General features: G+C 36.7%; 2 protein-coding genes across 10 annotated transcripts in view; one reads left to right on the forward strand and one right to left on the reverse strand.

Annotated features, from left to right (window-relative positions):
• PRPF40A (pre-mRNA processing factor 40 homolog A) overlaps positions 1-9,688 on the reverse strand; it is a 60,064-nt gene extending 50,376 nt beyond the window's left edge. For 2 of the 8 annotated variants that reach the window (XM_036996006.2, XM_017674461.3), the window contains exons 1-3: positions 9,561-9,688; positions 8,364-8,759; positions 7,163-7,294 (exon numbers count right to left, since the gene is read on the reverse strand). In XM_036996006.2, coding sequence (XP_036851901.2) covers positions 7,163-7,294; positions 8,364-8,573 — 342 coding nt within the window. In that variant the 5' untranslated portion in view covers positions 8,574-8,759; positions 9,561-9,688. Of the gene's footprint in view, positions 1-7,162; positions 7,295-8,363; positions 8,766-9,560 lie in introns of those variants that run through there. The other 6 variants (XM_073241473.1, XM_036996007.2, XM_017674460.3 and 3 more) reach the window with 4 other exon arrangements.
• Positions 8,766-24,668, forward strand: part of ARL6IP6 (ARF like GTPase 6 interacting protein 6) — a 42,443-nt gene continuing 26,540 nt past the window's right edge. For both annotated transcript variants that reach the window (XM_073241474.1, XM_017674464.3), the window contains exons 1-3: positions 8,766-10,090; positions 12,051-12,104; positions 20,644-20,776. In XM_073241474.1, coding sequence (XP_073097575.1) covers positions 9,694-10,090; positions 12,051-12,104; positions 20,644-20,776 — 584 coding nt within the window. In that variant the 5' untranslated portion in view covers positions 8,766-9,693. The remainder of the gene's footprint in view (positions 10,091-12,050; positions 12,105-20,643; positions 20,777-24,668) is intronic.

Raw genomic sequence — 24,668 nt, forward strand, 5'->3', positions numbered from 1 at the left:
ACTTAAGGTACTATACTAGAAGATATGTCAAAGAAATAATCAATCCTCCCAAGTTTCCTTCATATGCTACATCTATAGCTTTTCTTCTTCCTTCCTAATTACAAACTTTAAATAGAATTCGTGCCTCATATCGAATTTACCGAGTATCATAATTCCTCCAGGTGGTAAAGATACCTCGAGACAAGTGCTGGGCATAGAAGCCACAGGGCATAAATCTGCAAAGAAGTAAAAAGCTAACCTTTGCAAACAATATGGCTTCTCTCTCACTTACCAACTTTACATTTCCCTGTATGGCCCCGGAAGATGACTGGTTAGCCAGAGACGGGTAAGATTCCTCAAGGGAGGAACAACCTAAGACAGGCACAGTCGCAGGGGGGCCATCAGGTGAGAATTTGGGGATCAACAGAGGTGAGGCTCAGAACCTCACCCCCCCTGCTTTGAGAGAAATCTTCTGCATCCGTGGATGTCTTGCTGCCCTTGTCTAGCCTGGATTAATACTTAGTCCATAGGCACACACCTGATCATCTGATCATCTACATTTGCCTTCTTACAGCACTAAACTATGTTTTCTACCTTTATCTTGCATCTACCTACCACTTCAGCATTTTATTAAAAATAAAAATAATAATAATAATAGGAGAAATGTGGGATCAACATATAAATCAAGTACAAAAATCAAATGAATATTCATATTTGACCTGATGGTTTATAGGTCATATTGCATGATCAAAACCGAAAGTTTCTGTGATGACTGCCCTTGTACTGTTCACCATGTAAGAATTTATTCACTCTGTAAGAATTCGTTCACCATGTAAGAACTTGTTCGTTATGCTTCAGAAGATTGGAGACTGACGAGAATTAGGCTTGAGATGGATTAATGATTGTACATTGAGCATTGACCCCCCTATACTGAATTTTATTGTTGTTAACAACCATTTTGATCAATAAATATGAGAGATGCCCTCTCAAAAAAAAAAAAAAAAAAAAAAAAAAATGTAATGAGCTTGAAATTACTGAAAAATCATCTTTCAAAGAAGTTAACTTTCTTGATACCATATGGCCCAAGACACTATATCAAGCCCATGTTTTCACACAGGAACTTAATGCTCATTCATTAATCAAAAGTTAGAAGATCTGAACTTATGAGTAAGATTACATTTGTACTGTAGTGAGTGTTTCTTAAAAAAAAAAGTCTAAGATAAATGAGAAATTTCATTTAAAAACAAAAACCAAAGCACACACACACAAAAACAAGCCCAAGATAAAGCAAACTATATTTTAACTCAGAATAGTCATCCCTTGCTGGCATATTTAGTCCTTTAAGAGACATAGCTAACAGTATCACAAGACTCAGATTTCTACTTTGAGTGCAATGTACAAAGTAAGAAAGCAGTAGTTAGAAGCAGATTTTCTTTCAAGCCCATCATGCAAAATAGCACATTTTTAGTAACCATTAACTACAATTACCTTTTTTTCTTAAATAAGCAAAAGCAATGTATGATTACTTGACTAGAGAGAAAAAGAAAACAAATATGAGAGATTCATCTCCACCACATTTCTAAATGTCTAGAAGTTTCATTACTGCCAAATTATCAATTAGATGAGAAAATAGTTTTAGCCAGGCATCTGAGGAATGCCTGTAAGTTCCCTGAGTGCAGGGTGCGTGGGTGTGTGTATATCTCACTCATCAAGAGACATTAAGGTATGGAAAAGTAAGAATCAAAGTCTAACGACAGTCTCTGAGACAGTAATCTCATTCCTACAGAAACACTCAACACTTAGATATATTCTTTCTCTAGGTAAAAAAACCAACCAAACAAAAAGCCTCAGTACACAGCTATTGTATATACAGACACCAAATCTTTACTATCTACTGATATACTACTTCAGGATGACTGAAAGTCATCAACATTTCTAAAAAACTCAATTAAACACCAACAGGTTAACTTGTTGAGTTTGTTTTCCTTTTTGATACTACTACTTAATGAATGAATTCCCTGCACCCCACAAGCTGCTTCATTTGTGTGTATTAATACTAACTTATTCTGATGTTGCTTTTTTCTCCTAAAGAACAGAGTAAATGGATGTGGCCCAATTCACATCTAACAAAATGATAATTCCATGCAATGTGCTAGACAAACAGGTAACAGATAACTGGGGTAAGGAAAACTGGGGAAGGTGGGCAGGGGAAGATGCAAAATAAAACTGAGCAATACTGAGTAAAAATAGTTTTAAAAGGCTTCTGTAAGACTTCTCAGCATCTTTAGAAAGTGTGGGAATCTCAAGGTGGGGCAGGGTACAGATCAGTCATCAAAACTTACATGGTCTTCTTAGATCTCTCCAAATACTCCCACACTTAGAAACACTATTCCAGCTAAACCTTTTGAATAGATGAATTCTCATTTAAATGAACTGCTACCTACAGATAAAGATATTAAACTCATCTTCTAATATAATTACTAAATCCCATTATGATCTAACTATATACACAGCCCAAAAGGTCTGGGTCAGTCTAACGTCAGAAAGCACTTGCCTGGGTAATGTAAATGCATTTAGAAAGTTACCTAGTTTCAATAACTATGGGTAGATAACCTAAAAAAAATTTCCTTTTGTCATTGGCTAATGTCTAATTCAATGGCATGATCCTGTAAATACCCAACTGTAATGGTGACTCGAAAGAAAAGGGTTATTCAAAATTTAAGATATCAATACTCTGGATTTTTCTGGAAGGTCTATGTTCCAAATTATCATTTTCCCTTAAGATATGAAAAATCTGTGGTAAAACTTATTAAAGAGATAATCACCAATTAAGTCTTACAGACAGAAATACACCTGCTTGTAATTTAAAATAAATGGAAATAAGTATTTCAGTCTTATTCACCAAACAAAAATTATTTATTTCATCTTATTTATCTTCTATTTTTGTCCGATGAAAAAGCAAGGGAAAAGAGGCAGACCTAAAAACAAAAGTAATAACAATGTGAAGTCACAAGTAACCACTGAAAACAGTTACGTGTAACATCAACTGTCTTCCTGGCTTACACTGCAGGAAAGAACATCTGTGTGTTTGTTTCATTCATTCAACAAGTATTTTACTGAGCACTCACCATGTGCCAAGAATTGTGCTCAGCACCCAGACTTCTTAAAAAGTAAATAACATAGGCCCTGCCCTCTAAGAGCTTACAATCTATTATTTGTTGAGAAGATAGGGCAAATAAACGATACAAGTCAATGACTAAGTGCCAAAATAAGCCAAATAGTAAAAGTTATGGACACAGTTCATTGGATTTTGTTATTAATAACTTGAAGGGGAGATGTAGCTGGGAAAAGTGATTACGAGAAACTCCTGGAGAAGGCAGGACTTGAAATGGCAGAATTTAGACAGTAAAGGCAAGTTCACGGTGGTAGTGAGCTGGGGGCAGTATGGCAGAAGAACAGTATAAGTGTGGTCATGAACCAACACAATCACTCAAGAAACCATGAAAAGATCAGCCTTTGTTCAAATTAAGGAGTATGAAAACATGGCTCAGAATCATGCTTTGAATTGTACCAGGAGATTCTTTAAAGTTAAGCTGTGGAACTTAGACATTAAGCCATAGTAATAGAATAACATTGGAGGTTCTTGGGCAAGGAGATAACACAATGAAATCTAAGAGAATTTTTTTGGGGAAGCAGGCTGGAAGAAAGAAAACCATCTCAAAAATTAAGAGTATCATAGGCATGGGAATGGAATGACTTGGGCTTAGATGGCAGAGGAACAGAAATAAAGTAAGATCTGTTAAAGCCTGTTTTACTTAAGTATCAGAACAAGAAATTCAAACTCATTTGTAAAAAGCAATTAGTCACTTATCAATCTATTGAACAAAGGCAAAAAAAGCCCCTGAATAATTAGAATTAGGGAGGCATTACTAAAAGAATTTTCTGCTCTTTTATTTCTGTATCAACCTATAAAATCTCATACATTATCACCCAAATCTTTTCAAATTATCTGATTTTAATCATAGGCTGTTAGAGCTGAAAGGGACCGTAAGTCTTTTATCCCATTCTTCTCATCAAAAGAAGAAAACTGAGAATTAAAAAAAGAAAAAAAAAGGCCAGCTAGGGAGGACTCTCCTGGGCTTTAAGTGAAGGCAAAATAATCTACGACAAAGATGGCAGGACTTGCAAATAATACTTTGTGTAGGAAGGACAACAAAAGATTAAAACCTAAAACATTTTGAAGGCAAAACATTATATACTACAGCTATAAAGAAAGAAGATGGCTTCACATGTAATTAAGACAAATTACTACTGGAAAATTTTATTGCCACCAAGCAGGAAAATTTCTAATACGGTTTTTTAACCAGTGATAAACCATTTTTTAACAGATATTACTTTAAGTTTATACAAGTTGCAAGGTCTCTTCCAGCTGTAGGACTCTGTACTTCTCTAAAAGCAGAAGCACAACTTTCCCATATGAAGTTGATGTACAGTAAAAAAGGCAAATTTTGAGATATATAAACTGAGATAAACTTGAAAGGAATATTAATAAGCTTCATTTGGTAATTTTCAAATATTTACTACTACTAATGGATTCAACCTGAATTCTAAAAAGGGCATTGTAGGTTATCTCCTGAATTAAAAAACAACTCCCCCTCCTCCCCCACATAATTCTACTCCTTTAATCTAAGTAACAGGCTGCTTTTGAAAAATTCTAACTCTGGCTTCCCATAGATTGTTATTCTGTCCAGTCTGCATATTATCTTACAAACAAGTTTTAAAATTTCATGTCATGTTTAGTAACATTCTGAGTGTTTAGCAAATAAGACTGCCACCAATTTTAGTCATTAGGTGGTCCCCAGAATGAGATCTTAGTGTGAACTAGGCAATGTATATGAAGGGTCCATAATCTGTCTAAAAATCCAAAAAATGTGTAAATTACATTTTAAAAATAGGATGGCAGAAGCCAATTTTTTGTCACTGTAGTCAACTATATGAGCACCCTTATCTCTTCTCATTATCTGACCACTGACTGCTCATTAATACTTGAGAGTAAGTAGAAAGAAAAAACAATGCAGAAAAAAGGATCAATTTTGCCAATTATCAACTTTTAAGGTAGTTGTTTAAGGGGCTTTATGTATCTGGGTTACTTGAGCTATTTAAATTATATATGCCCTCTCAGTCAATTATCAGAGGTAAAATGAGTTAGTTTTACTAAGATTTTGGCTCCATATTTGTTAGATATTAAGAGGAAAAAAACAATCTAATTTTAAGGAAAAACAATGGGAATTCTCTTGGGACGTTCAGAGCTGGTCTTCTAAGACAGTTTATTCATTAGACTAACAGGAGCCAGTTGGGACAAACTTCTAAATATCTAGACAGACATGTATATTTAAAGACACATGGCATATACTGGCCTAGAAAAAAAGTAGACAAAAACAACAAGGTAAAAATTCAGAGTATTTGAATGGATATGTACCAAGTAGCAAGTTACCTTGCTAAGAAGATGGTCACTGACACAGCTAAAGAGAAAGGGCCATAAAGCAAACTGTGACCAGCTTATGTCAATGAGACAAATAAATGTACTTAACCAAAAAAAAAAAAGAAAAAGAACAAAAGAAAATAAAACAAAAAACCCCTACATTTTACTAGAAATGACTAGCCGGTATCTTAGTTGGCAAGTGCAACAGCACCCTTAGAGCAAGGGTAAGCAGGTCAATCCCTTGCAAAACTTACCTTGATTGGCCCAATGGAAACAGAAGGCCCCAGAAAAGAGAGAAGCATCTGGCAGTAGCAAATTGTTTTATTTTAGCTTTCTGTGGAAAGAAACTAATTTTAAATAAGAACCAGAGCATTTAAAGAATAAAAATTTTTTAAAGCTCATTATCTAGTTCGAGCAGCTCTACTAAGAAAACAAGAAGAGCTTCCGTGCTGCTGAGAGATGGAAAGAAACAGAAGGGGAATCAGAGTAGTTTCTCCATCACCCATGGAGTTTTAAAACTTGTTATTCTAGACTAACAGAATAAATTTTTTTTTTAATTTAAAGAATTACAGGCAGAATCTTTTGGGCCTGGTGCCTTTGAATTAAGATTTTTATACAAAATTAAGGGCTATATTTCAAATAAAGAAGAAAACCATTTGACATTAAGCCCTCTACTCTTAAAGTTAAGTAAAAAGAGACAGACACAAAGCAAGCTCCTTTCTCCACTACACTTTCATCAGTAATTTAAACGATCAAGGCTTTAATAATTATCAAAGCAGTATTAATTAGCAGAAAGATGATACTAATTGACTGACTTTACAAAATATTTTGTTAGCCTAAATATTTTGACAATTTATTGAGATACTCAAATGGAAAAAACCCAGCCACCAAAGGATATGTGCATTATAGAAACTAATGGGGCATAAAATTATTCATGGTAACTGAACCTGTTATCTTTCTTGGATGCTTCTCTAGGAACTCAGGTCTACTGAAGTCACTGAGTCAGCATTAAAACCTTTTGACTCAAATCACTTCCACAAAATGTGTTTACAATTTATGCTAGAAATGGAAGGGACAGCTCAAAAGCAGGAGTGCAGAAGCAATAAGCATTTTGAAGAAACAGAACAAAACAAAATAGTGTTAAGTTGAAAATGAACTACCTATTTGGCACTGTCCTATGAAGAATCAAATTAGAGCAGAACCTCCCCACCTATACCCCAACCACCACCCACACACACAAAAAGAGGAAGTTATTTCAAGAGTAAAACTCATACTAAGTCAAAGGCCTGAACAATTGTTATTTTCAGATTCTATGCATTTGCACAGTCCACCTACAAAAATTGTTAACCTCTCAGATAATATATTTACTCTTAGAACAAAAACTTAAATTGGCATACTTGGGGAGAAAAAGTCATTAAACTAAATAGCCTAAATATACAGTTACCTTTAAATAAAAAACAAAACAAAACAAAACTATTAGTTTTATACAGTAAGTAAATGTTTTATACAGAAGACTTTTCATTATGTTCAAAATTTGTTACTGTCATTAGCCAACATTTGACTTATTTGAAAACACTTTGATACAGACTGATTCTTAAACAGCTGCGAGTATTGATCCAGATTTTGACATCTTGACACAACTAATAACCACAGGCAAAAAAATACACAAATAAATACAAAACAAAACAGTAACATTCTTACTTGTCCCATTGGTGGCCCTCCCATAGGAGGCATCATTTGCGGCATCATTCCATGAGGTACAGGAGGCATATTTGCTCTCTGACCCATAGGGTGCATTCCCATTGGGGCATAATGCATGCCAGGGTGCCCCATCTGAAAAAGAGGGTCAATTTAAAAATTACCAAGTAATAACAAATGCTTGTAAAAAATCTGATTTCAACAAATCCGTTACATGCAGTGTTGAATTAGGCTACTGTATGTTATTGGGTTAGTTTTACTATCTTGCATAGTGCACTACACCAATATTATAATGAGCTTGCAAGTGACCAAATTCCAGAACAACGTGTGAAAAATTAAAAGCACGCTGATTTAATCGGCTACTAATCAGCCTAGCTAAACTCGGGAGTAAACATCTGTGAAAGCCAGTTTAAGAACTATTACAGTGAAAACCACAACTTTGTCCTATTTTACACAGATACAAGATGGTTAGCTATTGTTACAATACTCCTTGTTCTTAAACCTATTTCTAAAATTACCTTAAACTTTAAAGCATTTAATTTACCATATTCAGATTAGGGCTTGTTTAACAAATAAAACACAAACAGTATGGGTGCCCAGAACACTGCATCCTAACAGAAAACATCTCTTTCGCCTGATGGCATCTTAACACCGGTAGAATTACTTCTGCCAAAAAAAATATTTTCAAAAACTAAGGCCTGTCATTCACCGACACTGAATGCAAACCATACGTCCGTTTTAATGAGCTTTTAAAAGACAACTTTCTTTACCTGTGTACCTATTGTTCCAGGTCTTAAAACCAGGTAATTATCCCCTTCCAATTCTCCCAGGTATCGACCCTTGCAGACAGTACTACCACTGATGAAAACACATTTTGGCAGCCTATTTTAAAATTCACGAAATCAAGTCTCTTGTCTCCCTCTCTCCTGCCAAATCGGGCCTACCTCTCTCAAGACGCTCACCCCGCCTAGGGCGCAGCACCTCCACCGCGCATCTGTCTAGGCCAAGCCCACTGACAACTTCCAGGGTCCCCACATCCTTCCCTTTGTGCATCCTCTCCCTCCATTTCTCTCTTTCATTAGACATCCCACCATCTCGAGCTCTTCCTTCGTCCATTCTTATCTTCTTCTCCTTTTGGAGAAAGCTTCCTGTCTGATTTCGCTTTTCATTGTGCCGCTTTCCCCCTGCCCCATCGATCCCTTACCGAGGGCCGTCTCCTCAGGAAGCCGTCAGCAGAGACCCAAGAGCTGGAGCAGAGGCTTGAGCCGGACAGTCTCCGCTCCCCGTCCCCGGGACCCCGCGAGGGAGGTTGGCTCTCCATTTCACTCACCATGAGGCCTCCACGCTCGGCTCCCGTTCCCGGCCTCATCGTCGGGTTCAGACTGCTCCGCCGGCGGCCACTGCCGCTGCACATACCAAGAAGAAGCGATCTGAGTGGCTGGCGCCCGCTGGGGCCAAAGGTTAAAGGCTGACCTGCGCTACGAGGCGGAAACAGCGGGGCCAATAAACTGACAGGCTTCCCTGCTATCCAATCAGAGTGCGCAATCGATACGCAGCTCTGCGGCGATTCGCCCCCAGCCTCAGCCTCACTCGAAGTCGCCTGCATGGAAGGGGAAAAGGGGGACAGAGGAAGTTTCTGTGCCGAGGCCTCTTGTTGGGCGGACTCCACCAACTTTCCCCGGGGAAGAGAAGATATTCGTGTCCCAGTTTCCCGAACTTAGACCGCCTCACCCCGTAGGGGGTGGGCAGTGGGGGCTTGCCACCTTCACACCCCCCGCCTGAGTTACCGTCTACCCCACAAACCTGAGGCCTCAGGGGTTGAGTAGGGGGTGGGGGGCTGAGCAGCTTCTAGCGTTAGCGGTGGTCGCGGCGCAGGGAAGGCAAGAGGAGGGGGCCCGAGGAAAGGGTTCGGGCTCCGAAATCACTAGCAGGGTAGCAGGCGCCCAGGCAGGGCGGGGGTGGGAAGTGGTGGTAGGGGCGGGAGAACAATGCGAAAGGGGAAGAGGAATTGCCTAGGGCGAAGCAAGCTAGTCGGGAAGTGAGCTGCCGTTAATTAGGAAGCCGGGCTAGAGTGCGAGCGTAGAGGGGAAGAAGGGTGAAGACAAATGAGTGCGGGAATGTGAATCGGCACCGGCGGGCGCTAGGACCGGGCGTCGGGAAGTTGCCGCTTTGGGGCTACCGGGGCGCGCGCCCGCCTGGAGCTGACGCGGCCGTGGCGGCGGTCTCTGGCCCAGACGAAACGCTAAAGGGAGAGGAGACTCAGCTACTTTGGGCCTCGGCCCGCCTCTCCCTGCATGCTTCCCGGCCTAGCTTCCCTCCTACTGCCCGAGGTCTGCGCTCTAGTCCAGAGGCGCCCAGTCTTTCGTAGGACGCAAGGGGCCATCCCCGCCCCGCTACGCACCCTTGGGCTCCCCTGTGCGCCCAGGTCGGGTGGTGGAGGCCCTGGGGGGCCCTGCCGCTGATTGGCCGCTGCGAGCACGGAGCGGGACGCGTGGGAGACTCACGACCTCCACGGGCTTCCTAGTGTTCCCGCCATGTCGTTCGTGGGGAGCGCGGGGCGCTCGGCTCTGACGCGCCGCCGCCTGGGCACCCCTCTCCAGCCTTCTCGGCCGGCGTTTTCTGTCTTCACTCAAGGGGACAGTCGGGGTGAGGGTGAAGTTGACGAGGAGGGATGCGACCAAGTGGCCCGCGATCTGCGGCTGGAGTTCTCGGTCGGGGCGTCGTCGGAGCCTAGAAAGGGTTCGCTTTTCCCGCCGGGCCGGGACGGGTCGCTGCTCCTGCCCGAGAAGCGCAATGGCATCTTCTCGGCGAATGCGAGCGGCCGGGCCCAGTCTCGGCGATGGCCCGTCCAGGTCCTCTCGATTGCCTGTTCGCTGCTGTTCGCCGTCCTCCTCGCCTTTCTCCTCGCCATCGCCTACCTGGTCGTGAAAGGTACTGACGCTCGGGCACTGAAAGTCTGTCCCAAGTAAAGTTGTGCTTGGGTTTGGCTGTCGACCTTCATCACCCCCTCTCCCCGTCAAAAGCCAGCAAGCCTAGTAGCCACTTTCACCCAGAGTCCTCATTCGAACCTTTCTTTGCTCGTCTCTCTTTGTCTCTCTTTTCTGAAAGGTGGAGGGTCCTGGTCTCGGTTAGGAGACCTATTTTAAGAATGGGTCTTGATTAAATGGGTACTCTTGAAGAAACAGTATCAAAGTCAGTGACACTTGAGGTGAAATACTGGAAAAATTAAGCACAATGCAGATCATTAAAAGAAGACGGTGCAAAGTGTGTGTGATTAAAATAGGCCATACGTGTTTAAAGACCAATCCGCAAATGGTTAAAAATGTGCTGTCTCAGCACTAAACTGTTTTCTACCTTTATCTTGCATCTACCTACCACTTCAGCATTTTATTAAAAATAATAATAATAGTAATAAGGGAGAAATGTGGGATTCACATATAAATCAAGGATAAAAATCAAACAAATAATCATAATTGACCTGATTGTTTATAGTTCATGATGCGTGATCAAACCGAAAGTTTCTGTGATGACTGCCCTTGCACTTTCACCATGTAAGAACTTATTCACTATGTAAGAACTTGTTCACCATGTAAAAACTTGTTCTTTATGCTTCAGAAGATTGAAGACTGTTGAGAATTAGGCTTGGGGTTGATTAATGATTGTGCATTGAGTCCCCTATACAGAATTTTATTGTTGTTAACAACCATATGATCAATAAATATGAGAGATGCCCTCTCAAAAAAAAAAAAGAAGTGCTATCTACCGATTCCTGAGTATGCTCGCAGAATTCCTGAAGGATTAGGCTTTCCATGCCACAACCCAAATTTCTACTTTTGTAGGTAAAATAATTAGCCTGGCTAATTATTAAATTTATTTATTAAATTTGCAAAGAAGTTTTATATTAAATTTGCAAAGAAGTGTACTGGTAAAGTTCTATTGCAGAAACTAGATAGCCTATTCGTTTTCTGATTAACAGTTTAATTGTGCTGTGTCTCAAGTTAAAATATCGGCCCGATTGGAAAGAAAGACATGTGCCGTGAAAGGTTTTCCAAAGTTTATATGGCTATATATGGTTGGATATTCTATGGTACAGTGGAGAGAATCAGACCTGAGTTTAAATCTCAATTCTTACTCTTGTGTGACTGGCCAAGTTATTGACAACGAAAAACTAAACTTGCCTTAGTTTGTTGTCTGAAAACCACCTAACACATTGTCACCCAAGTATTTGTTTTACTTCACTAGATAGAATTAAGTCTATTAAACTCCAGTTTTTATTTTTCCTCCTTGCTTCTAAGCCCCTAGTGGGCTGCAGATGGTATCTAACGGCATGCCATGCTTGATTCTCATAGAGAAGACAGATTGGCAAATAAATCTGATCCTCTTTTTAACAATGGTATTGGGTGTAAACTGTCGATGTTAAATATTTGAGTGCCAGTGTTTCATTCCTCTATTGTGCACACCCCCCCACCTCCACCCGCTCTTTTTTTCTGTGCAACTCTGGGCATTTAGTAGGTAGTTTATTTCTCTTGCTCTGAAAGATAGTCACAAAGCCTGGTTAGTGTAAACACAATGTAGAAGATACTGAACTGTGCTTTTTTTGGAGAAGGAAGAAAAGAAGGGAACTCAAAACCATACCCTATAATTTACATTGTATAAAATGTCTTCACAACCTTAAGGAATCAACATTTCCATTTTTTATATATGGCAATTACTCATGGGTATTTGTTTACTAAAGGTCACACATGGCTAGGAAATGGAATCAATTTAAACCTAGTTGTTTCTGACTCCAGAGCACTTTCCATAACTCCACTATGTCTTCTCAGCTTTTGAGAATAATTACATTCAAATTATTAAATCATCTGTTTTATCCAAACCCCTTTTGTATTTACAGAGTTACATGCTGAGAATTTAAAGAACGCAGGTGATACAGACACTGGGCTATTAGGTATGGACTTGTTACTTCATTTACCTTGAACTCACTTTTGTTTTTCTAGATCATGTTTAATTGATTCAGTCTTAATCTTTTTCATTTGTATATGTCTGTGGTAAGTTTTATTAGATTTTCTTCTTATATCTGTATGGAGTATGTGTGTATGTATGTATGTATGTATACCACCGACACTAGGAATACATTTTGAACACAATTGTATGTGATGAAGACATGGAGAGTACTTAACATTTTCAAGTTACCTTCTGGAAGAATCTCCCTACACTTCTTCCTAGGAATAAAAAACAAACAAATTTCCTCATAAACTGAGCAAAGAAAATAAATAGCTTAAGCAAACCTCAGGAGAAATTTAAGTACATATCTCCTTATAAATAACTTGTTCTTTAAAAATGTGGAAAGCATTGGGTGTACTTGCATAGGTTAACAACAACTAGAAAAGAGACCTTTCTGATGGTATGTCTGATAGAATGTTGTAGTTTAGAGGTTTCTAGTGAAAAATTGAAGGTTATTTATTTCTTTGTATTTATCTTTCTTTGCCAAAATGATTTCGAAGAGCTCAGAATTTTACCTGTCTGGCGTATTTTACTTCTATTTGCTGTAATTTATTTGATCACTGAATTAGAAAAAGAAAATTGTTGATATCCCATCCTTCATGTGACCCTCCCCCAATCCTAACTAACCTATTTAATCTGCTTCTTTAAGGCTAATGCACTCATGATGATACAAAGTATATAGTCTACCATATTTGCAGAAAGGGAAACTTTTATCCTCAAATTACAAATTAGTTTGCGAGATGTTCAATTAAAACTTGTCTGTGCTTTTCTCACCTTGTTTCATGAAAACATGTACCTCTTTAGTTACTCATTTTATCAGGATATGTTGTTACACTGTTTCTAAAAAAGCTGAGATGAGGCTTTTCACAGCATTTACTGATCTTGTCAACTCTTGATGCAGTAGAAATATAATCTTATGAACTAGGCATGAATTCCTACTTGTTATTTAAAAGTTGGTAACATTTCATATTTATGAAAAGAATGGGTGGCACTTTTCTTCTGAAGGAAAGGCTTGTTCAATGTCAAAAAAATATAATAGGGCTTTGTTACTGTACTGCTTGTTTTTCTACTTCAGTTAAATAGTCTGGTATTGCTTTTAGGTGCACTTGGTATATACTTAATACTGTGACACCAAATAGAAGATCATTATCTAACTATTTGCTAATAACATGGGTTCACTTTCAAGATCTGAAACAATCTCAGGAGTGAGGAGAAACTTCTGTGTCTTTATGGCAGAAAACACTGAACAATAGTAAGGCCAATACAAAGATCCTTATTTTGAACCAGTCCTCCAGTGGGCAGATGGAGAATATACTCATCACCTAATGGACTGATTTGGTTAGTTTTCTGGGGATTAATTTTGAAGTAACCATAGTTATATTTATAGCATATAACATTTTGACATGTGTCATAGTGCTCTTCTCTAGTAAGATAATAGGATTCTTAAAAATCTGTTTTAGAGAAGCAGTACCAAGATGATGAAGCTCTTGCAGGCGGAGGTGACAGAAGTAACACCTGCCCTTAAATTGTTTTAAGATGGAATTCTCTCCTGTTGGGGAAAAAAAACAAGTTAGTTTCTTTACAGAATAATGTTTTGAATTGACTGCTGGCTACTGATTAAAAATCCTGTGAGACAGCTGATAGTTGAAAAGACTGGCCAGTTCTCTCAAACTTCAGCTTGAATCCAAATCAACCCAGAGTTGACTAACTTAGATACTAAGAAAGATTGCTCTATTAGCTTACACCTGAGGAAATGGCATTGAAATTATATCTTTTCCTATTTATGATTAATATAAAAATTTTCACATGAAGAAACAATACAGTCTTTAATAAAAATTATTGTTTAAGTTCATTATGTACAGAAAAAGTAGAATGCAGACTTTCATTAGATAGTACTAATTTTGTTGTATTTCACTATATTTAGTTTGCCTTGTTTACTTAATAGGAACCTCGTAGCCACATGTAATGTTTGATACTTTTGTATATTACCTGTTGTTTGTTTTTTTCCTAATTCTTGTTGCCCATATATGTTGTTATCTTTATATTTCAGTGACACATGTTTAAATTTTATTGCAAAGTTTCAGTTCTTTGATTGAAAGTTGGTTGGTTTTTAGAAACAAATAATATGAGCGTGGCAACTGCCGTAAAAAAGTTCTCTTTCTAGAAAGATTAATAAAAATTTTGCACATTGCTGATTTTTTTATTGCTATTTAATCCTAGTCCAAGGTTGGTATTGCTCAGTAAAGGCAGATTATATCAACAATTCTCACTTTGGAATGTGTAAAAATCACCTAGGCTTTCTTTTAAAAAGTACCTCTAGAGTTTGTTTCAGCCAGGGAAGAGCCCAGGAATCTTAAAATTTTTTACAGGTAATTCTGATGCACTACAGTTGAGAGGTACTTTCAGGGCTATAATCTCAGTTCTTTTAAAACAAGTGTATTCAAGTATTCAAGAGTTGACCAGTGAAAAACAGTCGAACAAGAAAATGTTTAAGCCCAAATTCCTGTTAAGAAACCTAAGTTCCCAAGAAATTGAGACATTGCCATTCTTTTGTCATGTTTGTTTCACTGAAAGAAATATTCTGGGAAGCCCTATTTGTAAGTTTAAAAAAAAAGGTTCATGATGTCCATGGTGTGAGTATTTGGGGGAGTTAATGGATAATAGGATTAGGCTATTTTAGTATTCATCTTTACTAATGAGGTCCTCCAGCCAGGGAGCTATGATTGATACTACCAGCTGCTTTTGGAACTGATCTTTCAGGGAAGAACACACACTGCAGAGTTCTTAGGGCTTTCTTTTTATGATTGTCCTGCAAACCATCCCCTACTGTAAGCCTGTTTTTCAGGGAGATTAATCAAATAAAACTCAAGTTTATTGAGTTAAAATCACATTCCAGTCATTCCTCCTTAAACTTTTTCTCTGGCCAAATTGCGCTAATCATATATATACAGCATTGAGTTGTTTCATTTTTGCACATTGGCTTGTGCATCTGTTGCCTTTTCCCAAATTTTAGCACATTTCAAGCACTTAGTCCTATTTCCAATTTTTGCATTTTTTTCCCTCTTAATATAGAGTATAATAAAATTACCTTTTATTTGAGGCAAACCTGAAGTAAGTACATAAGGAACATAGATGGAATTTGCCTTTAGCAGAAAATGCTTAATTTAACACTATTATCAAATTAAATGTAGGGCTAGTACTTTTAAATAGACGGTGTAAAATAGTGCCATACAGGAATATAGTCAGACTTAATGGAGTTCTGTAGTGTCTAGAAAGCTTTTGAATTTGATCTTTGGTGATTGTCATTCCTTGCCATCTTCTAGTTAATAATTAACATTAAATTAAGCCCCTTTTGTGGCTGGGACCAGATTCCTAGCATCTTGTAGTAAGAAGTTTTGAGTTTCCTGTTTAGTTTCTCTTTTATGATTGAGTTGTTTGCAGTTTCCTGCATATTTACAGAGATGACTGACACACACTGAGTTCAATTAAAAATGAAGCTAGCTCATTTGAAGAGCTCATCAAGTACTTACTTCCACAGATTGATAAGTAAGACTCTACTACCCTAATTTCATGATACAGAATATTAGAAAAATTGTAAAAAATTCCAAGAGAAAGGGTATGTTGGGAAGTGACCATTCTCTTAGAACAACTCTCTTTCTTTCTTACATAAGTTAAAAATGATTGAAAACCATGAACTTGAACCTTTTAATGAATGTATGAATCTTGTAATTTCAGCCTGCAGTCTATTAAGGTAATGATACAATGCTATTTGCAACAGGGCGGGGAACTCAAAAAATATTTCATTAAAAAATTCATAAGTATAATGCTCCACATCACTAATCGTCAGAAAAATGCAAATTAAAACCACAATGAGATATCACCTCACACCAGTTAGGATGGCCAACATCCAAAAGACAAACAACAAATGTTGGTGAGGATGTGGAGAAAGGGGAACCCTCCTACCCTGCTGGTGGGAATGTGAACTAGTTCAACAGTTGTGGAAAGCAGTATGGAGGTTCCTTAAAAAACTCAAAATAGAAGTACTATTTGACCCAGGAATTCCACTCGACCCAGGAATTCCACTCCTAGGAATTTACCCTAAGAATGCAGGAGCCCAGTTTGAAAAAGACATATGCACCTCTATGTTTATCATAGCACTATTTACAGTAGCCAAGAAATGGAAGCAACCTAAGTGTCCATGAGTAAATGAATGGATAAAGGAGATGTGGTACATACACACAATGGAATATTATTCAGCCATAAGAAGAAAGCAAGTCCTACCATTTGCAACAACATGGATGGAGCTAAAGGGTTTTATGCTCAGTGAAATAAGCCAGGTAGAGAAAGACAAGTATCAAATGATTTCACTCATATGTGGAGTATAAGAACAAAGAAAAAAACTGAAGGAACAAAACAGTAGCAGACTCACAGAACCCAAGAATGACGGTTACCAAAGGGAAAGGGACTGGGGTGGATGGGTGGAAAGGGAGGGATAAGGGGGAAAAAGGAGCATTACAATTAGCACACATAATGTAGCATGGGGGGGACATGGGAACAGCACTATATACAGAGAAGACAATGATTCTATAGCATCTTACCATGCTGATGGACAGTGACTGTAATGGGGTATGTGGGGGGGACTTGATAATAGGGGGAGTCTGGTAACCATAATGTTTAAGTAATTGTACATCAACTATAAAAAAATAAATACATACATACACACACACATACACACACACAAGTATTATTGTCCTGTCCTCCAGCACAGTTTTTATCATATTGTGGGTATTGCTTACTTGTACTACTACAAGAACAATGCCTAGGGGGAAAAGGAAAGAAAACTTCCCATGTTCCCATACTGGGAAAGGTTTCTTACTTAAACACTGTTATGTAACCAATTACACCTTCTTCATAGAACTTATTCCTCAACAGCAGACTGCTAATTTTGAATTCCCATTTTAGAGCTTCTGACATTTGAAATGTTAAATAAACTGGCTTACTATGGAATACACTGCAATAATGAAAAAGAATGACATAGATCTATGTATACAGACACAGAATGAACTCCAAGACATTGCTTAACATTTTAATAATGGTGTGGAATGTGCTTGATTCCAATTATGTTTTTTCTACAACAATGACAAAACCATGTTTTAAATTATCATATGTATATAAGTGAAAAGAAAAATATCTGAAAATACAAGTAGATTAGTAGATTAGTGGGAACTTTTGCTTTAATTGTGGGAATCTTTTTCCTGAGGTACTATATTATTAATTTCAGATGGTGGAAAAGATAAAATTTCCATCATTTCATTAACTGATGAAAATTGAGCTGTAGAGAAGAAAAGAGATTTTATATGTTCTAAATATTTTATTTAGCAATTTCAAATTTGTAGAGATGAGGTAACTTTGAAAAGTTTTATGAGGAATGTATGTATGTATTTAAAGGCCTATATCCCGTGACACAGCAGTTCTTCCTCCAGAAATTTGCTACAGATGTATAACTGTATAGTTGAGTACAAGAATGTTACTTGGAACATTATTTTTAATAGTGAAAAACTGAAATAATGGAAATATGCAACGGAATTGTGACTGTGTACCGATATGAAAGGTCTCTGACATGCAAAAAAAGTGAAGGACAGTTTTTCTTGTGACAGACTCATTTGTGGAAGAAAGCAGAAAATATGTAATATTGTACCTTATTTGTGAATAACTAGCTCCATATAGCTATCTACATTACCTAGATACTAGATATCTAATTTTGGAAAAGATGCACAGTATACTCTTAACTGATTGCTTTTAGGAGTGGAATTGGTGAATTGGGGGAAGAAGACTTCAATTTTTATGTGCTTTTGTACTTTTAAAAATTACATTAACTTACACAATAGGGTTTGTAAAACATTAGTTGTCAGAGTTTTAGCTTCGTGGTTCTGGAGATAGGGACTTGTTACAAATTTAGTGGTTGGGAGTTGCCAGCTTCTGTGGCTTTTCTGCTTGTTCATAAATAAATTGAGTAATGTTCAGAAGCCTGAGCACTTCGAGGCTGTAATAGCGCAGTGTACTTTTTTTAGCCCATCATTGTGACCTGACTTTTTTTTATTAAGGTATCATTGATATACACTCTTATGAAGGTTTCACATGAAAAACAATGTGGTTACTACATTCATCCATATTATTGAGTACTCCCCCATGCCCCATTGCAGTCACTGTCTATCAGTGTAGTAAGATGCCACAGAGTCACTACTTGTCTTCTCTGTGCTACATTGTGTGACCTGACTTTTACCAGTGGTGTGTAACTGTTGGTTAGTTCAGAATGAATATAAAATAATTCAAATACCCAAAGTTAGGCAGGCACTTAAATGAAGGAGTAGTAGTCATTTCTGAAAACTCAAGAATATTCTTGGATTAAACTTGATTGTAGGAATATTCTTGGTGTTCTTTTAAAGCACCTGAATGAAAAAGCTTGTCTGGCTTTAGAGAACCTCATACTTTGTTAGTTTTTAATATGTTGCTTTGTGCCTTTCTCACTTTTTTTTTTAGGTGTAAGGAAGTTTTCATTATTCCATAGCAGTCCCCAAACAGATACTTTTCTTAATTATTATCTTTGTTCTGCAGACTTTATGTACTATAAGATGTTAAACTTAGAGTAAATTTGTCTGTTATTTTCTCCCTTCTTTAGAAGTATTCATCTAAATAATAACAAATAATAGCAATTTGGCAAAATAGTCACCCTTAAGTTGTAGTTGTACAATAAGTTAAATTGTACACTAAGTAATCTTTAAATTCCTATTTTGATGCCCTCTCATTGAATTGACAGAAAGATTGTACCTTAGTCTTTACAAAGATTCTGTGTAACCAAGTTGGGTTAAGGTTCTAGAGGCTGATGCTGCTAGGATATTGGGATAGGGGTGCAATCTCATCTTTAAGACATTTGCTCAAATGAGTTACTACTGAAATATCTCACATTCTGGTCAGGATGGCTGTTCAGATGCAGCACCTTATAGCCAAATGACCATCTGCTCTTCTCTGCCCCACTTAGGACAAGGCATCTGTACACTTGATCTGGGCACATCTGCCAAGAAACTGTACATAGCTGTAATTCCTCTCTAGTGTTGTGTGGTCTCTTCTCAATGGCTGTGCCAAGAAGTCCCAGTAGCACTACCCTCTCCCCTTAAACACACACAAGTGCAAACACACATAACATCCTTTCTTGAAACCAGGGGAATCTTTCTCACCTCTAGAGAAAGCCCTCACTCTTTCTCCCAGTTCTATACAATTCCTGTGCTGTTGTCTATGCAAGACGTTTTATGTTTATTGCCCTGCTTATATCTGTCCTCCTAGTTCCTTAATTATTTTGCAACATAAACACCAAAGAGCCCCTGGAGCTGTTTCTCCTTTCTTCTTTGCCACATCCTTCTGTGGCCGGGAACACAAAAGTATATTATCTCTTTAAAAGGGTGTAAGGGAAGGAGAACTACCAGGGAAAAAAATTAAGCTAATCTTTTAAAAATATTTTGCCAGTTCTTCTTAATGCTTCATTGCTCTGTGTTTGTCTTTTAGCAGTTTTATCTGTCTGTTAGTGGGCTTCAAATGGTTTATAAACAGTCTAGTGCACATATTTATTTTTTGCTTCTTGCTAAAATAAAGGCATCTTTTGATGTGCATTTTGTGCATCAGGAAATTTGGTAACTCATAAGTAATTTTCCTCTGTGGTCTTGTCAGCCTTTTCTTCGTCCTTATCCTGTGCCTGGTACACACAATCAGTCGTGTTGGCTTAAAGAGGCAGTTTCAATGTATGTCTAAAAACCTTCAAATTACTTTATTTCCTCCACTGTACTTTGTTTCTTCCTCCATTTTTTCACTTCTCAACCCTTGTTTTCCTTGAGTACCCTGCTTTTGACTTGATTTCTTTGAGAAAATGCAGTTCCAGTCTGACCAAAAATAATACCTAGTTTCCCAGTCCATTTATAAATTGGGAGTTAACTTTTGTTCATAAACTGAGCCAGGTCAAAGAATCAGATTAGGTTTATAAAGTTCATAGTAAAGCTGTAAAAAATTGATTCATATGTCAAAAATGCAAGTATGGAAAGAAAAGAATTACTTAATACTAAGTAATAAAAGATGATGTATGATTCACAAAATTATATGAAAAATGTGAAGACATTTTTAACTGAAGTATATTAACCATTTTTTATAGTTGAATTTTATAAACCTGAAGGTAAGAGTTATATTAAGTTGAATTTGTATACTTCCACCTACTAAATTATAATTGAGTTAAAATATTCCAAGATAGGACTTCAGTTGTGCTTTAGTATTTTACCCTTCTATATGGGTTAGCTTGTAAGGTCAAATCTAAATCTCTTATCACTTACATGTAATTCAGAGGATAAGTAACACATGGTCTTCTGAACAAGAAGATACTGGCTTACTTTACATTGCTTTGGTGTTAATAATTCAGGTTCTCTCTCTCTCTTCCTATTAAGGATTCTGGACCCTACTTATAATATCCGTAACTGCTGGATTCTCCTGCTGCAGCTTTTCTTGGACAGTGACTTATTTTGATTCTTTTGAACCAGGGATGTTTCCCCCTACTCCTCTTTCACCTGCCAGGTTCAAGTAAGTATTCCTATTTCCTCTTATTTATTTAACCCATTCCAACTCTGTTGAAAATAATTAAAATAGACACAGGCAGCTTACTTGTGTGATAATATGTTGAGATCCTATTCTTTAATTTGTAAAATACAAATGATATAAAGATTTCAGCTTGACTCAGCTTTTAGATAAATGGAGAATATTTTGAACTACAAACCTAGATACAATGGTTTTTTAAAAAATAAAATTCAAGAAATGATCTAAAAAATGGGAAACTGGTGGCTGTTTGTCCTTTGGGGATAGAGTTGCATTTGAAACAGTTTCTGAAAACTAAATTAATATCAGCAATGTGAAGGTTCTGCTAGATTCACATGTAAGTGATCAGATTTACAGCTTAATGATTGGATGGACTTTTCCTCAGACTTAAACTGTGCAATAATTAGCAAGCATTTATGGCACCCAATTTATATGCCTATGCCAGATTCGATGCATTTCATAGTGGAACAATATTAAATTTCTTTGGTTTGTACTTTCTGTTCTTCAAAAAATTTTAGGAAATTCAGTAGGCAGTGTTATAATCTAGTTTTTTTATGCCAGGAAAGCTCAGGTTTTAAATACAAATTTCCAAATAAGAGCATCTAAGACCTAATTATATTGTATAAACTGAGAGTTTAGGGAAGGAGTAGGGGGAAAGATGAAGAGTAGAAAATAAATTCTGTTACAGGTATTTCTGTTATCTGAGCATTATGGCTGTTACTGTTAATACTACCAGCACCAGCTCACCTTATGGACAGCCTGTTGAGATGAAATAAGAAAATCTATTTGAGGAACTACTTAAATATGAAGTTTAATACTAATAATAGTTATTAATAGGCATTGTTACTAATGTCCTTCATTATTAGTAAACTCATATTTTTCTATCTTAAAAAACTTTTGGCTTCATTTTAAATGAAATCTGTGTGTGTGTACTTTAAACATCTTAATAAATCCTTATCTGTGTATGAAGTATCAGTCATATAATTCAATAAATTCTGTGTGTCTGCTTGAGGGGGATGATGGTTAATGAATGATTGCAATTGACAAACTTAACACCTAACAGTGTAATACTATCTCATAGTTTACATGAGTACCTTTAATTGGAAAGTTTATTTTGCTAAGTGAGGTACTATTCAATTCAAATTTATATTTGTTGCTGTCTGTTTACATCAAGTACTTAAACAAGGGGTATGAGTCTGATGGATAAAAAGACCTTTCATAAGCCACAAAGAAACTTAGTCTCCTTTTCTTTTACTTCTTCTGTCTTCTTTCTTTACTTTTTCTATCTCACTTTTCCCCTGAATACTAGCCTACATTTACAACTGTTTAGTAGATCTTGCAACCTGGATTTTAGAAAGCGCCTTATACTTCAAATTAATAATACTCTAGTCCATCTTAAAGACTTTAATCTACCCATTTATTGATTTGAAACCTTTATTCATTATATTTATCCCTCTCCAAGTCCAGTTATTCCTGCCTTTTGAAATATTATTGGAATATTCTGTTTTTCCCACCCCTCCTCCAGCACCTTATTTGCCCTATTTAAGGCCTTTGCCAGTGTTCTTGACTCATTGGTCTCCCCTATTCCAAGCTCTTAACTCCTCTAATTCATCCTGTATATTGCTGCCTTTCTAAGAACAGATCTTAGTGAATGCTCTCCCTTACGTCTTCAGTGCCTTTCTTGTTGCCTTCAAAATGAAGTCAACTCCCAAGTGTAGCCAAGTATAGCGTAATAGTCCTAACCCAAGTTACCCTGTGCTACTTTTCCAACTTTATCTTCAGTTGTTTCTCCAAAACACCCTATTCTGGGGCCACATATCAAATTACCTTGGCAGCCTGCAAATAAATGATGTACTTTTGAGATGTCATGACTTTATTCGTGCTGTTCCTTTTGGAATGTCATTTTTCCTCAGCTGCTTTTCCACCACCAGAAATCATAAGCTTCATACATGTTAGAAGCGTTTGGAATTAGAGAAAAGCATTTTACTGTTCTCTTAAAGATCTGGAATTCTGAGGTTATTTAACTAATTTCTTAAAAATTATCTTTGCATTTTGACTTAAACTAGAACCAATTATGGACCTTAATTTTTAGTGCATTTATTAGTTACTCAGTTTTAATAAGAGTGTTAAATCAAAGACTTAGATTATGTATTTGTTAATATAGCTCTAAAAGTAAAGTTTTGAAGTTTGTACAGTGTGTACATATATGTATTTGAATTCCTGTCAATAGGTAGGGATAAGTTAATTTTATATATGTTAAAATCAGCAATTTAAATATATCATGGTAGTCAAACTGTAATTTAAATTATCACATTAATAGAATCACAGTCCAAAAAAATCACATAATAAATATAGTGATAGTTGATCACTTATTAACAGAAGCCGCAGACAAAAAACTCCACATCAAATAGTGATAATAGGTAATATTGAGTTTTATAGAGAAAATCCTGCCCTCTAGTGCTTGTGGAAAATAATGCACTTACTTCAGAAATGCCGGAATAAGTATATTCTCTATGTCACCAGTAGAGTGAGTGCTTGTACAGGGAAACAACTTCCCTACTTTATGACAAAGTTGAAATGTTCGTTCTTTATATTCTTAAAAAATCAGATTGCTGTATTTTATTAATTTGCAACATCACACTTTTACAAAAATATCTTTGTAACCGGTAATGAGTTCTTTTATTACCCAAAATAAACAATGGTGTTAATATATTTTCCCTGATTATGTAAAAGTAATGCAAATTCTTTGTTGAAAATTAAAAAAACAGAAGAAAAATAATGGGAAAAAACCCATAGTCATTGAAAATGATTGCTGGTATTTTAATGTTTACCCTTCCATCATTCACATATTTTAAAATTAAAATTGGGATCACAATGTACTTACTGTTTTGTAATCCATTTTATATTTAATATTATGTTGGAACATTTTCCATTCAATATTTTTCTGAAATTTTCAATGTTTTAAATACACTTTAAAGACCAGTCATCATATATGTCAATTTATTTTTAAAGAGAAATCTATTACAAATGATAGGGTAGCTAGATTCTAAGATAATTAATAATTAACTAGCAATCTGCTTAACTAACTAGAAACTAAACAGCAAGATAGTAATCAAGACATCATAAAATGCTGAGACTTTCTTCCTCTCTTTTTTCAAGATTAGGATTATTGAAAATATTCCCTATTTCTATTCCATGAATACCAAACATGATGAGAATAAAATAATCATGTCTAACTGGTTTGTTTAAAAAGCAATCTTTTGCTCTCCTTTGCAGATTTAAACACATGGGCATGTTTCTTTTAAACTAATTAGAAGTAGAAAAAAAGTTGAGAGCATGTTTACTGTAGCTGTCAGTTGTGTTTCCGTAGAAACATATAAACTCCTGAAGGGAAGGAAAAATAATCCTTATTGATATTTAGATAAAACATTTAGTGGAATCAGCAATTCGGGTCAATAATTAGGGAAGTTGAGATTAGAAACAAAACCCTTTCCTTGGATTCATTAAAATATTTTTTCATATTTCCTCACGTATTTGTTAGACACATCTTATTTCAAGTCACTGTAACAAAGTATCATAAAATGGGTGGTTTATAACCAACAGAAATTTATATTTCACAGTTTGGAAACTGGAAGGCCAATATCAGGGTGCCAGTATGGTCAAGTTATGGTGAGGTCCATCTCCCAGGTTGCAAATGGCCTCTTTCTCTTTGTATCCTTGCAAGGCAGAGAGCAGAGAAGCAGCAAGCTCCCTTGTGATTCTCATAAGGGCACTAATACCATTAATGAGGGTTCCACTCTCATGATACCTAATCCTAATTACTTCCCTAAGATCCTTCTCCTTATACCATCATATTGGGGGCTCAGGTTTTGATTAATGA

The sequence above is a fragment of the Manis javanica genome, chromosome 7 (genome assembly GCF_040802235.1).
Source record: "Manis javanica isolate MJ-LG chromosome 7, MJ_LKY, whole genome shotgun sequence".
In the NCBI taxonomy this organism is placed as follows: domain Eukaryota; kingdom Metazoa; phylum Chordata; class Mammalia; order Pholidota; family Manidae; genus Manis; species Manis javanica.